At 36.0% G+C, this 12,529-nt stretch overlaps 1 protein-coding gene across 9 annotated transcripts in view; it reads right to left on the bottom strand.

The window, feature by feature from the left end:
- The window catches only part of PICALM (phosphatidylinositol binding clathrin assembly protein), a 40,921-nt gene extending 32,786 nt beyond the window's left edge, over positions 1 to 8,135 (bottom strand). For all 9 annotated transcript variants that reach the window (XR_003915909.1, XM_029960861.1, XM_029960863.1 and 6 more), the window contains exons 1-6: positions 7,993 to 8,135; positions 5,653 to 5,728; positions 4,335 to 4,437; positions 2,068 to 2,161; positions 1,469 to 1,580; positions 94 to 200 (exon numbers count right to left, since the gene is read on the bottom strand). Coding sequence is in view for 8 of the 9 variants with exons in the window: in XM_029960861.1 (XP_029816721.1) it covers positions 94 to 200; positions 1,469 to 1,580; positions 2,068 to 2,161; positions 4,335 to 4,437; positions 5,653 to 5,728; positions 7,993 to 8,112 (612 nt within the window). In the remaining variant the exon portion in view is untranslated. The remainder of the gene's footprint in view (positions 1 to 93; positions 201 to 1,468; positions 1,581 to 2,067; positions 2,162 to 4,334; positions 4,438 to 5,652; positions 5,729 to 7,992) is intronic.
- Between the last annotated feature and the right edge of the window lie 4,394 nt (positions 8,136 to 12,529).

The following is a 12,529-nucleotide window of genomic DNA, read 5'->3' as shown; positions in this document are numbered from 1 at the left end:
TAGGCAGGAAGGAAGAAGCGTCTGCTTTATAACAAAATAAGCCCTTCATAAGCTGTTTCAAATAAAGGGCAAAGTTGACTGACTGAAGCTTACCTCTGCAACTTTAAGGAACTCTGAGATCCGCGTCATTCTAGTGAGGAACTTCTTATATATATCAAGGCCTTCTTTGCACTGGTTCTTTTTCATATCAAAGTATTTTTCTAGAAACAGTAAGAATACTTGCTGTCAAGATTCTGCAAAGGCCTGCAGATCTGTTATTATGACAACTGCAGAAGTCACTATGCTTAACTTGCACCAAATGACAAAAGCTCTGTCATGTGTAAGCTAATGATTCCACGCATGCAATTACACCTTACCTTGCAGGTACTAGATCTCACAAAAGCATAACCACCCTGAAGAGGACAATCAAGTTTAAGAAAGGTCACCCAAAGAAAAGTAAATTCATCTTCTTGGGAAGAAGAAGAAGAAAAGAAAAAGGCAGTTTTACAATCTGGCAGTCAAATATCTACTCTATTCCAGTAGCCAGATATCAGATTTCAATCTTCTCTGACACACTGATGCCTCTTGTTATGGTCTGGTGCAGTGAGGTACAACTGATTACAAAACACCAGTGCTGAGAGCAAGAGGGTCCCACCCCACTTTTGAAAAGCCCTTTCAAGACCTGTTTCTATATTAAGCTTCACTCAAAACATGAGTGAAAGTAACTGCTTCTAGAAGAAAATAAGCTGACAGGGGTTTCAGACTGAAAGGCTGACTAACTTACTCTGGATTTTGCTTTTCATTTTGCAAGCACTGGGTAATGACAGCAATCAGGTAGCTTGATCCAATCACAGACTACAACCAAATCAAGCAAGGCAACAGATTGCTTTCAACTTAATTATTTTCTAAATTTAGGCTCCCCTTCATCTCCAGTATGTGCAAGTGAAAGGGACGGAACTCTGAATTTGTAATTCCCCTTAAAATATAAGATATGCTCTAGGAACATAAGAGAACCAATCATTAAAACTTAGCAACATGGAAGTTTCAATAGCCAAGCAATCACAGATGATGTGACAGCAAATTTCTAACTGACCATAACTTATTCCACTCAAAACGAAACACAACCTGATCTCGTTCTGCAAAAAACCCCCCATTAATACAGTGATTCAGGTTTGCCATGCAGTTCAATGAGACAAAAAAAAAAATCTGAGAAAAACACACACAAAAAAACCCATGTCAAAGCAGTGAAAGACAAAAATTAAGCAAATAAAATCTTGAATGGGCTTTGCTTTCAGTTTTTACCAATCCCTGTATACAAAGCAATGAAAAATGCAACTGGACAGATAAACATTGGAAATTAAAAAGTAAAATCTTGATGTTTTACAACAAAACTATTTCAATTTCTCAAGAAAGCAGCTATTTTCAAACATTCACGGAGCTCCCTCCCCAAAGCTGAACATTGTAGAAATTAATATTTAGTTATATTTACCCAAGAGGTTAATAATCCCTTCGTTATATGCCGCAAACAGTCTAATGGCATCTTTGAAGAGGAGCATGAAGGCAGCATTAATTACACCATTTGTAAGTTCATTGCTATTAACCTAGGAAGATCAGAAAAAAAGTTAATGTAACTGAACTGATCTCTTAAAGGAAAACTTTTAGCTGAACTCCAGTTCAATCATCCTGCTGGCTAGTAGTGGAAAGTAGCACCACAACACACCAACACAAGTTGTCTCAGCACAAAATTAAATCATTTTGGAAGACATTTTTGTTAACCAGTGTTAATGTTAACTAATATAACTAGAAGACAGAAGGTAGAAATAATCAGCTTTTAAATGAACATGCAATTCTTACAAAAGGTACACAATAAACACAGTAATTTAGCACAGAGCATTCTCTCCAGTGAGCATCGTATTTCTTTTTCCTGATTTCTTGGGGGAATCTCAATGAACAAAACTATTTGTGCTTTTTAAGCTGTGCAGGTAACATGGAACCAAGTTCAAGACCTTTAACCTTGATCTATTTTACAAGCTTGGGTAGTTTTCTAAGTTGAGTGTATGTTAGAAATGTACATGCTGCTAAACTTACATTAAAGTCAAGAAGTGCATCCATTTGATTTTGTATAATTGGTACAGTTTTTAGGAGTTTTTCTGTGCTCATTGTTCTCATCACTCCATCAGCCCTGTTGTGAAAAAAACAAAAGAAAATTCTTCATGTTAATTTTGAATTCTTGTTAGTAAGAAACAACACAGAAAATACATCAGGTCATCAGAGAAAACATTTAAGTCTTTGTCATTCAAAGCAGGTCTTTTGGTGTTTAGGAATGCTGTCTAGCCAATACAAGTGGCAGAAAGCCAACAATTTTTATTTGGTCAAAATATGAATAGAAGATGAATTTTCAATTAGAGGAAATGAAACTTGACAGTGGTCAGAAATATAGGAGAGATAAAATTCATTAGGTAAAAAAATGCTCTGAAGGTTATTTCTGCAGCAAATTTCTATCTACTTTTTTTCCAATCACCTGGTTATTCCTTTGTGTCAGTTTGGATGTTTTTCTTTTCAACTTAAAGCAGTAAGAAAGAATAAACAAATGTGGTAGTATGTTTTACAAGCTTTTTCAGAAAGATTCTAGAGACTACACAGAATTCTCTTTTAACCACTGACTACAAATATTTAGTGTTTATTAATTGTTCAGATTGAGTAAGATTGGACATGTATTTGAAAAAAAACCTCATCAAGTGAATACCAAACATATCCAAGAAAAGCAACAACTGAGGAAGAGATTAAATCACCTCAGTGACATGAAACAACTGCTTTCTGTAAGACAAATCAGACAGCCTTGCAGTTCATCAGCATGCACATGGCAAACCAAATGTTTCCTGCAAGTGCAAATCTCACAGTGCATCTGCAGAGAAAAGGCCATGGCTGTTCTCCAGGCTGGGAAGCAGTGAGGAGCACACTTCTTCCAGCTTTCTATTTGTGCTGTATACTTGATCCAAACAGCAAACAGCAACTGCAAGAAACTTAATGGGGCAGGACATGGGTGCAAAGGCCCTGAGAAAAACTGAGTGGGGAAAAGGCAGACTGCTGCCACCAGCACAGCTATTCCTATTGGCTCACAGAATGACCTCCAGGCACAAGTTGTAGGCTAAACAATTCAACTCATTAAGCCTAAAACACCTGATAAAACAATTATGCATCTCTCTAGAGCAGCTGCAGCCACCTGGACACACACAGATCCTAAGTGTGGAAAATGCTGTTTTGTGTTGTGGGTGCTCCAAGCATCTCTAAAAGGCAGAGAGAGCAAAGAGCCCAAGCATCCCCCTTTAACTCTACCATCACACTTCAAAATAAAATGGACTCTTACATGTTAGCAAGGAAGCATAAAGGATTTGGAGAGTGTTCTGAGGCCCACTGCAAATTCCTTTGCAACATTAATGCAAGATATTATTAGACAGCCCACTACTACAGTTAATTCATTTAACAGTATTAAGTTGGGATTTTTGTGGGTTAAAAACTAAGTTTTTAGCTTCAATATAAACTAACCTGTGTATGGATGACATAGGATGACAAAATGTAAAACTAATATTATGTTTCTAAACTTTAAAAAGAGGTAACAAAGATGGAAAGACTTTCAACCGTGATTGGTATCTCCTCTCCAGCCTTCCCAATGAAGAGTTCAAGATTAATTCCATTGTTCCTATAACATGCAATTTACCCAGCTATCAGTGCTCTGCACTGTGTTATTTTATATGTAAAGAGCTATCTAGTCTCAAACAACTTATTTCTTTCAAGTGAGTTCACTTTCCAGGGAAAATTTCAGTTCTTGAAGTCAAACTCAGGATAGCATCTACTGCAATGTTCTAATGAAAGTACAAATTGCACTACCTTCATAAAGGTGGTAAACTTCATACAGATATTTTGGGATAAAAACAGAGAAACACTAGGAAAGACTGCAAGGTGTTTCACTTTACCTGTCATTTAAATGTTCTAGAGCTAGAAGCACAAATAAACTGCACAGTCCTCTACATTACATACAAGGCAAAGCACGTGACAAACTGTGAAAGACTTGCTCAAACTTCTGCTTTTTTTGATATAGACTTTGATACAAATCACTTCATTTCTTTGTATTAAACTGTCAATATTTAAAATGAAAAATTACAACAATTGAAGTAAAATATTTTTGCAATATACATGATTGGGCAGTTGAGCCTTTGTGTGTTGTGAGAGATATCAATTGAGAAAAGGAGTCTTCTTTGCCTGTACTAAGCCTGAGCCAACATCAGTATTTCTCACTTGAATTACAGGACAAAAGACAAAACCTCAAGATAAACAAAATAGAATATCAACCTTACCCTCTTTTTACTTTTGTGAAGTCAAAAGCCACTTGTCTATAAGAAACTGCCTTTTCATTCAGATATCTGCTATACCGCCTGATAAACGTTGACATGTCATAACCTAAAAAACAAGTTTCAGAGGTTTATGACTTTATTACCTAATCAATTAATTTAGAGTAGTGTTCTTGTTCTTAAGTGAAAGATATTAACACAAGACAGCTCCATTAACTATGTAAAATCAGGCAAAAATATAATCTGATAAAAACCATGTACGTCATCATATTCACTATGTAAAACAAACAGACAATACCACTAGGTAGAAGTTTACACTTCACTTCCTAAGGAAATTGCTTCCAAAAGCAAAACAAAGTAACTTTTATGCAAGTTCTCATACTACAATAGAAATTACTACCAAAAAATTTAAATGATGCATTCACAGTGATGTTCACATCAGCTCCACAACACATTCTCTCATTTGCAACTGAACAGAACAAGAGGCATTGAAGGAAACATTAAGATATGACAGAAATTTTTCTGTGTTAAGACAGCAGTGATAGGAAATATTTTGACAACTGTCAATCCAGGAATATAGACTAAGAAAAAGATCTGTTCATAGCCTACACTGAGACCACGGAAGCTAAGACTTAATAAAACGACACAATTTAGTGCAGCCTTGGTTATCACTGAGAAGGTTTCTGTTTCACTTTGTCTGTTTCAGTACACTTGTGGCAAAGATTAGAAGTAAATAAAACACAGTGGAGAAAGCAAGGAAGCACTTTAGGAGAAAAAACAGTGATGGTTACATGTATGGTCAGAACTGCACTGGACTGCAGCATAACAGTTTGGAAGGGTATGTCACTTGAAAAATCTGAACCAGAGAAAAGCTTCTTTGCCCATCAAATTAGTCTCAAAGATGGATGGAATGGTCTTTAATCAATTTCCCAAAATGTTAATTGCTATTTTTTTAGACAAAGTTCTTGTCTCACTGATATGTTGTATCTGACGTACGTAAGGTGCATTTTTTGAATTTTAAGTTACTCATCAAAATATACCTCTTCGAATGAGGCAATCTGTTCAGAAATTAAAAAAGTTGGATCTGTTTCGCTAAGGAAGTCAGAAACATTTAACTAAGTCTTTTCTAAAAGACACAAGAATTTCCTCCAGCAGACATTACCTGCCATACCACTACAGCATTTTAAATTAAGAAATGCAGTCTGGGGTAAAACTGACAGAAAAGTTACCTCTTAAAAGACATCATCCATTAGAGTAACCAAGATGAGTTAACTATCCCCCAGCACATTACTAACTTTTAATGAAAAAAAAAAAGATGCCTTACCTTGCAATCCACTTTTGTCTAGGAAATTGCTCAAATTAAACAATGTGTTTCTGGACGCCAGATACTGGATAAACCGCTAGATGAAAGAAAAAAAAAAAAGAATGCTTTTACTACGTTGCCAAATGAGAAGAGGCTGAGGTAACAGTACTAGAAATTTTTTATCCAACTTATGAAATCAAGCCTTCATGCTTTAAGACTGATTTCAAATATGGAAACTATTACAAAAACTCAGCTGAACTATCAAATTAAAGTAGTTCTTTTATACGTATAAATCTGTGAACAAATCAAAGTCACACAGATATTGCATGAAGGCCATTGACTGAAAGACTGTTTATTTTAAGCCAGATTATGGAACTGTAAACTTCTGAAAAAATCCCCCCAAATACAATTCTCATTTTACATGCTCAGAGTTGTTTCACTGACTTCAATTTTATAACAGCTGATTTAATTTTATCAATTAGCAAAGCCATCTTTGCTCATCATACACTTGTAACGGTACTTCGCTTAAATATGAAAATAACGTGATATAAATGTTAGTTTGCTTATAAATCAAATATCAAATAAACATAAGAATCCAGATAAAGCATTAACACAGTATCACACTTAGTACTTGTGAATGACACTATTTTTATCTTCTAAAGATTTATTTTCTAAAGACACTGTCATCACATCTTAATTTAGTAGGAAAAATAATTTTGTCTTATAAATGATTGTATAGAGCTGCTACAAAAATAAACCAATCATTCACTTTGACAAAAGACAAAGATAGTTTTGATTAGTGTAACATGTACTACTTCATTATTTTCACTAGCATACATAACTTACATAGAAAACAGACTGGAGAAGAGTAAAGGCAATCAGTACATAGCTATAAATGAATTAAGCAAAAGCTGGAGGACCAATTGCCTTACGGTTTTTCCCAAAGGGATTTACAGCTTCTCCGTAAACTTCTAGATACTTTCCTAATTTCAAGCATTAGAGCAGGTTGCCCTAGGAAGTGGAGGAGTCACCATCCCTGGAGGTATTTAAAAGACATGTGGGACTTAAGGATATGGTTTAGTGGTGGGCTTGGCAGTTCTGGGTTAACGGTTGGACTAGATGATCTTAAAGGTTCTTTCCAACATAAATGGCGCTCTACGTATTCCATTTCCATGCTCATTGTTCAGAGTACTTTTTCTAGCTGTGAAAAGTTTCATCTTGAGCAGCAATCTTACCCTCACTACGTCTGTACCACACTCACCAAGCAAAATTCATTTGGCAGTTCTATTCTTCAAATGCAAAGTATTTCAGATAGCAGTACTATGAAATACCTCTAATTACTATGAACTGCACCAATATCAGTTTAAAATTCACATGACTCAAAGTGCAAAATGTATAGTGTGTTTTGGAAAATGTCAATTATCCCAGTGATAAAGTTTAAAGCTTCAAGTCAACAACAGAAGTTTGCCCTCTTGTGGCTTAGTTGGCTTGACAGAATATTTTCACCCAGACCAGCAATAACCTGTAAGAGAAACCAGTCTATGTTTTAAAAACTTAACCTCCCACCGCAATCCAACAAAATCAGCCAGAGGAAGCGGTTACACAACCTATAAAAACTCTGAATGCAACCTGAAAAGTTTTGGTGATTTTCTAAAGCTATCGCCACAGTTCATATAGCTTACCTTATTCTGACTGTTTGAAGTAAAAAGGAATGTTTGCAAACACTTTCTAAGAAAGCCTTAGAAATACAGTTCTGGTTTTTTTTAATGCAGAAAATTCAAGCTGCTGCTATGTTGGCGTTTTGAACAATAAGGCCCCATAGAATTCAAACTGTAAAACGAAACAAGCTTATTCCTTTCTGGGTAACTGTTTATTAAATTGGTCAATGGTATTTGGTGTTATTTAGATGTTCACACTCAAAGCTAACTCACAGGCACACATTTGTCTTCACTGTAAATGGTTAGGGGGAGATGGTAGAAAGCAATTTAGAATCAAGTTATCCAGGAGGAAAGATCAGAGGATTAGCTACAGCATAAACCTAAAAATGCTTCCATTTTCAGCTTTTAGAATCCCATGAGAGTTAATTTCGGTTGGTTTTGTTTGTTTGTTTCATCAGTAGAATAAGAACACCGAAAAAAGGTACCTCCAGCATTCGGGACACTTACTTTTGATTCTAGAATTATAAACTTTAAAGTAGAAACAAAGTAGACAGATATAAAACAAGATCTGTGTTAATGCAGAGCTAGACAACGAGGTAAAAATAAAGATTTTCTTACGAAGAGAATTAGTGTAAGGATTTAGCTGATATTTATAGGAACAAAAGGCTGCAACTGTTCTCAAACACATCATTTTTTGTATTACCTCATTTCCATACACCATTAGATGATGGGTTGTGATAAGAGATTTGAAGACCACTACCCAGCTACTGTTGGTCGTTCTTTCAAACAAACTGTCTGCCAGTTGTGGGATGTTCACATTCATCTCATTTGTGCACTGGATTAAATCTGCAATACAGAAATTTTTGTTGTTATTATTATGAGTTCCGTGAAGGAAGATCAATAATACACAAAAAAAAAAAACCCAAACAAACAAAAAAACCCCACGGTACATTCATTTTATATAGTAATATTTTCCATGAAAAATGAAGGGCTTTCCAGTAAAATAATTCATTTATTGAAAAGCACCACAGTACTGTAGTACCAGAACTTTGTAATACAAACTTCATCCTGCTCACTGTCAAGATTTTGGGTTCTCAACTGCTTTTGCAGCTTAGAAGGCCCTGGAATAGAAGTACCTTAATGACTTACACTTTCAAACACCTAAAAGCACTAAACCGTAAAATAATTACTGCATGGTACCATTTAATTAAGTTTTACTAGAAGATTATGACTAGAATTAACTGTAATCTCAGATTTCTGGCCTCTTAATGGACCAGTAAACCCTTTTAGACATGGGTTCAATGTGATTAATAGAAGATTCAAATACTGCTTAGTCTTGATACAACACAATCAACACCTTCAAAAGGGCAGAGGAAATGTTAAGTAAAAAAAGGAGCCTCTAGCAACAGTGTAAGAAGCTGACAGCTGAATTTAGTTAAAACAAAGCAGGTTGTCAACCAGGAAGATGGTTAGGAACACAATAAAACCTGAGGGTGGCTAGCTAAAACAAAGCTATCCAATTTCTGTTCAGTCTGGACTTGATAGTAGATAAAATCTAGTGGCTCTTCAAATAGTTGTTAAAAAAAAGTTACTCTTTCTTCCAGAGTTGCTATTGTCGCACCTGTATAAACACAGGGAGCCATACTTAGAATACAACCAGAGTATTATCATCCAGTAATTTATTTCCAAATGCTGATGAAGAAAGATAATGATGCTATGCTGACAAATACAATAGGAACAACTATAGTAATATCCAGGTATGACATAATACAGCTTGCTATTATTTAATAGGAAGCTTAACTTAATGCAACATACTACTGATGACATTTTACTACCATTATCACCCCAAAAATAAAACAGTAACTTTCACTCAAACTGACAGCCCTGCTAAAGGCCATAGCTCAATAAAAATCAAGACTTCAGTAAATCCTATGCCTGCCTGTCTAAGGGCTACTAAGACATACTGGAAACATCCATTTAATTTGAAGGCAAATGCTTAACCTTCGCAGACAGTTTTATATCTTGCTATGAACAATCATTCATCTTGAAGGACTGACTCACGAAAGACAGCCAGAGCAGCAGGTAAGCATGGCTACCACATACTCAGAACTAGAACAGTCAGAACTGAAAAAGCTGCTATTTCCATGTTTAAGTATTAAAGGAAGCAAGCAGGAAATGACTTCCACATTCATAAATGTAATGAGATCGAGAGATAAACCATTCCTTTATCTACAAGTAAAACTGTGATGACTACAGGCATTTATGACCTCATTTTTAAGTCACGGTTATCTATTATTGGATGATGATTTGGGGCTGTTAAGACAATGCCAGGATATTACTCAGTAAGAGACGTGCTCTGAACTAGATCATTAAAACGAAGCCCTGCAGCTCCTTGATCTTCAGGTCTTCCCACCCAAGTAATAACACAAGCAGTTTTGTGCAAGGCTATCTGACAGGAACACACAAACACAAAGGTGTACACAGCACCGGATGTCAAGTCATACATTTTGGCATAAGAGGTTCAAGTGCATATTAGAAAGTGAGAGCTTCTATTCTTAAATGCAACATTTGCCAACAGGTCAACAGTGACAAAAAAAAAAAAAAAGTGGCACCTGAAAATCTACTATCTAAAATAATTCTTAAAAAGCCACAAACACCCCAAATAAATATCCATTGTAGATGGTATTTTGTGTTAGGAGAAATGTTTTCTGAAATGCCACTGAACTTCCAAATCATGTTTTGGTATCTGTTGCAGTGTGTAAAAGAAAACAGGCTCTGTAACCTAGCAGAACATCATCCTTCACAGAACTGAACTAGTAACCAACTGGGAAAGAAGACAGGCAAGAAGAGAAGCAAACAAGCAAGCCTAGCCTTGAATGGAAGGAAGTAAATTTGCAAATGCAAAGAAGGGAAAGAGTCATTACAATATCACAGTTACTACAAACCAAGTTAAGTAAAACAAAGTTTCTTTCTCTACAAAATGCAGGATGAACAACTCAAATGTTCAATAGTCTGGTATATCTTAATACCCCAAAGTACCTACATCATATACATCTCAGAAAAGTTACATCTCAAAGCTTCTTTTGAAAGTATTTGCATAAGCAATGCTAAATAGGTAAAGAAATATTTGCACAGTTAATCCCAAATTAGATCAGCAATTTTTGTGCCAACCATAGCATAAGCAGCATAGTACAGACACAGCAGAAGACAGTACCCTGCATCCCACACGGCTGCACTGTCATATACTGTGTTTCTGCTCATTTATCCTATTCGCACAGACACCCTTCATTAAAGGAGAGGAACAAATATAAAGTTATTTTCACATCCTACATTTAACACAACTCATCTCACACCCACCTATGAAAATACTAACTGTGTGTTTTGAAACCTAAGGGCCCCAAAGCAAGATCAGTAGTGCCAGTTTCTGGGTATGGCTATGAACACAGGTTTTGAAAAATAATATATTTGCACTCCCAACCAAAACATCTATAGCCTTTCAATTGTTTAGCCTCTGTTACAGGAAAGAGCCAAATGATCCATTGCTTTACACAATTGGTAGTCACTAGGTCAAAGCAGTATAAAGGTAAAAAGTACAGTAATAGTAGAGCAAGACTAAAGACTCATACCCAAAAACCAAGCTGCAGTCATCTACACAAAGCAATTACTACAAGGCTATGGTGCTGAAGTACAGCATCTACTCCACACTAGGAATGCAGATGTGGATTAGCCAACCCCAGCAAATGATCATGAGTCTTGACCTGTGGCAAACATGAGGCAGTCAGGCCGGATAATAAAGCAAAGGCGTCTGCCCCAAATGACCCCAGAGGACGCGCGTGCTTTCAGCGTGTACCTGTGACCCAACTCCTTGGGCAGAACCTCTTTCTGCACCAGGCAGCCTGCTAAGACAAAGCTATGAAAGACTGGTCTTCTTTCCCACAATAAAGAACCACAATTTTTTAATGATTTCTTTTCCCAAAATCTCACTCACATTATTTCCCAGTAAGATTATAAAGAATTCGGTTGAAAATAGCTTTTGTTACCAGTTTTGGTTTCAGATATAGTTTCAGACTGTATCACTTGCAGTAACTTGACAAATAGGTTGACCATAAACTGGAATTACACACTTCCTGTACAGTATCCCATTATTTCCAATGGTTTACCTGTATCTCTCATCTTGAATAATGTTTCTATTCATAAGTATCAACCTGAAAATATTTAAAAGAATCAGATCTTCCAGGCCAAAAAGTGTGCCCCACACCCCTAGCTACTCCAAAATAGGTCAAGCAACTGTGACAGATATTGGTATCCATTTCGGTAGCTATTGCTTTTTCATCCATTATACCACAGATGCTATCTAGAGTGAGCAAATGATTGGTTATGTCCTTTAAGTTGCTGACAGTTGGTCCAATTTTTTTAAATATATATAATGAGAGAGACAGTATCATTTCAGTAAGCAAGTAATTGAAATATTGATCATCAAACATGAGTAGGCAGATACTGCCAAGAGTTAAACACATCATATTCTTCAGTAAAAAAACAAACCAAACCAACCAACCAACCCACAAACAAAAAAAACAACACAAAAATCCCTAAAAACATAGAAGTAGAGTAAGATAAATGACATCCCACTTAGCTAATTCTTTATTTACATATTCCCTCAGATACAGATGAAATTCTTTCAACTCATCACATAATAAGTTTGGGCTGAAAACCAAAAAGCTGGAAAATGCTGAACTCTTTTTCCCAATAGTCACCTGCCCATTTTCTACATCTCACTGAATCTGAATTCATGTTCACTAAAATGATTTAAAAAAATTAGATGATTCTGCTGCAAGATTCAGCAGTCGAGCTTTCCCAGGAAAAACTGCTGCAAAATAAGTTTTTTAAACACTTATGTGGAAATTACTTGGGAACAGAAATTACTGCAGTCTACATCATCCCTCCCTGAGTTGGGAAGCCACAGCAGAGTGAGTGATGTATGGAACAGCACCTCCAAGTAATATTTGCAACGAAGGAGCTCATTGGGATGACAAAAAATTAAGTGAAAGTACGACAATATACAGTTCTTCCAGACTGGCTAAAATTTCGTCTAAAACAGGACCAAAAAAACCTTCACAGCTCTTCATGCACACAGGTATGCATATATTGCAGTTTTATGAGATTGACTCTCAAACAATTAGGAAAAAAGTCCTGCTCTCCTGGGAAGCAGCTTGTATGCAATATTCAGGCTAATTACAATT

The sequence above is a fragment of the Manacus vitellinus genome, unplaced genomic scaffold, assembly GCF_001715985.3.
Source record: "Manacus vitellinus isolate BGI_N305 unplaced genomic scaffold, ASM171598v3 scaffold_2_pilon, whole genome shotgun sequence".
Lineage (NCBI taxonomy): Eukaryota > Metazoa > Chordata > Aves > Passeriformes > Pipridae > Manacus > Manacus vitellinus.
The sequence above is the reverse complement of the archived record's forward strand: the minus strand, read 5'-3'. Positions and strand labels throughout refer to the sequence as shown.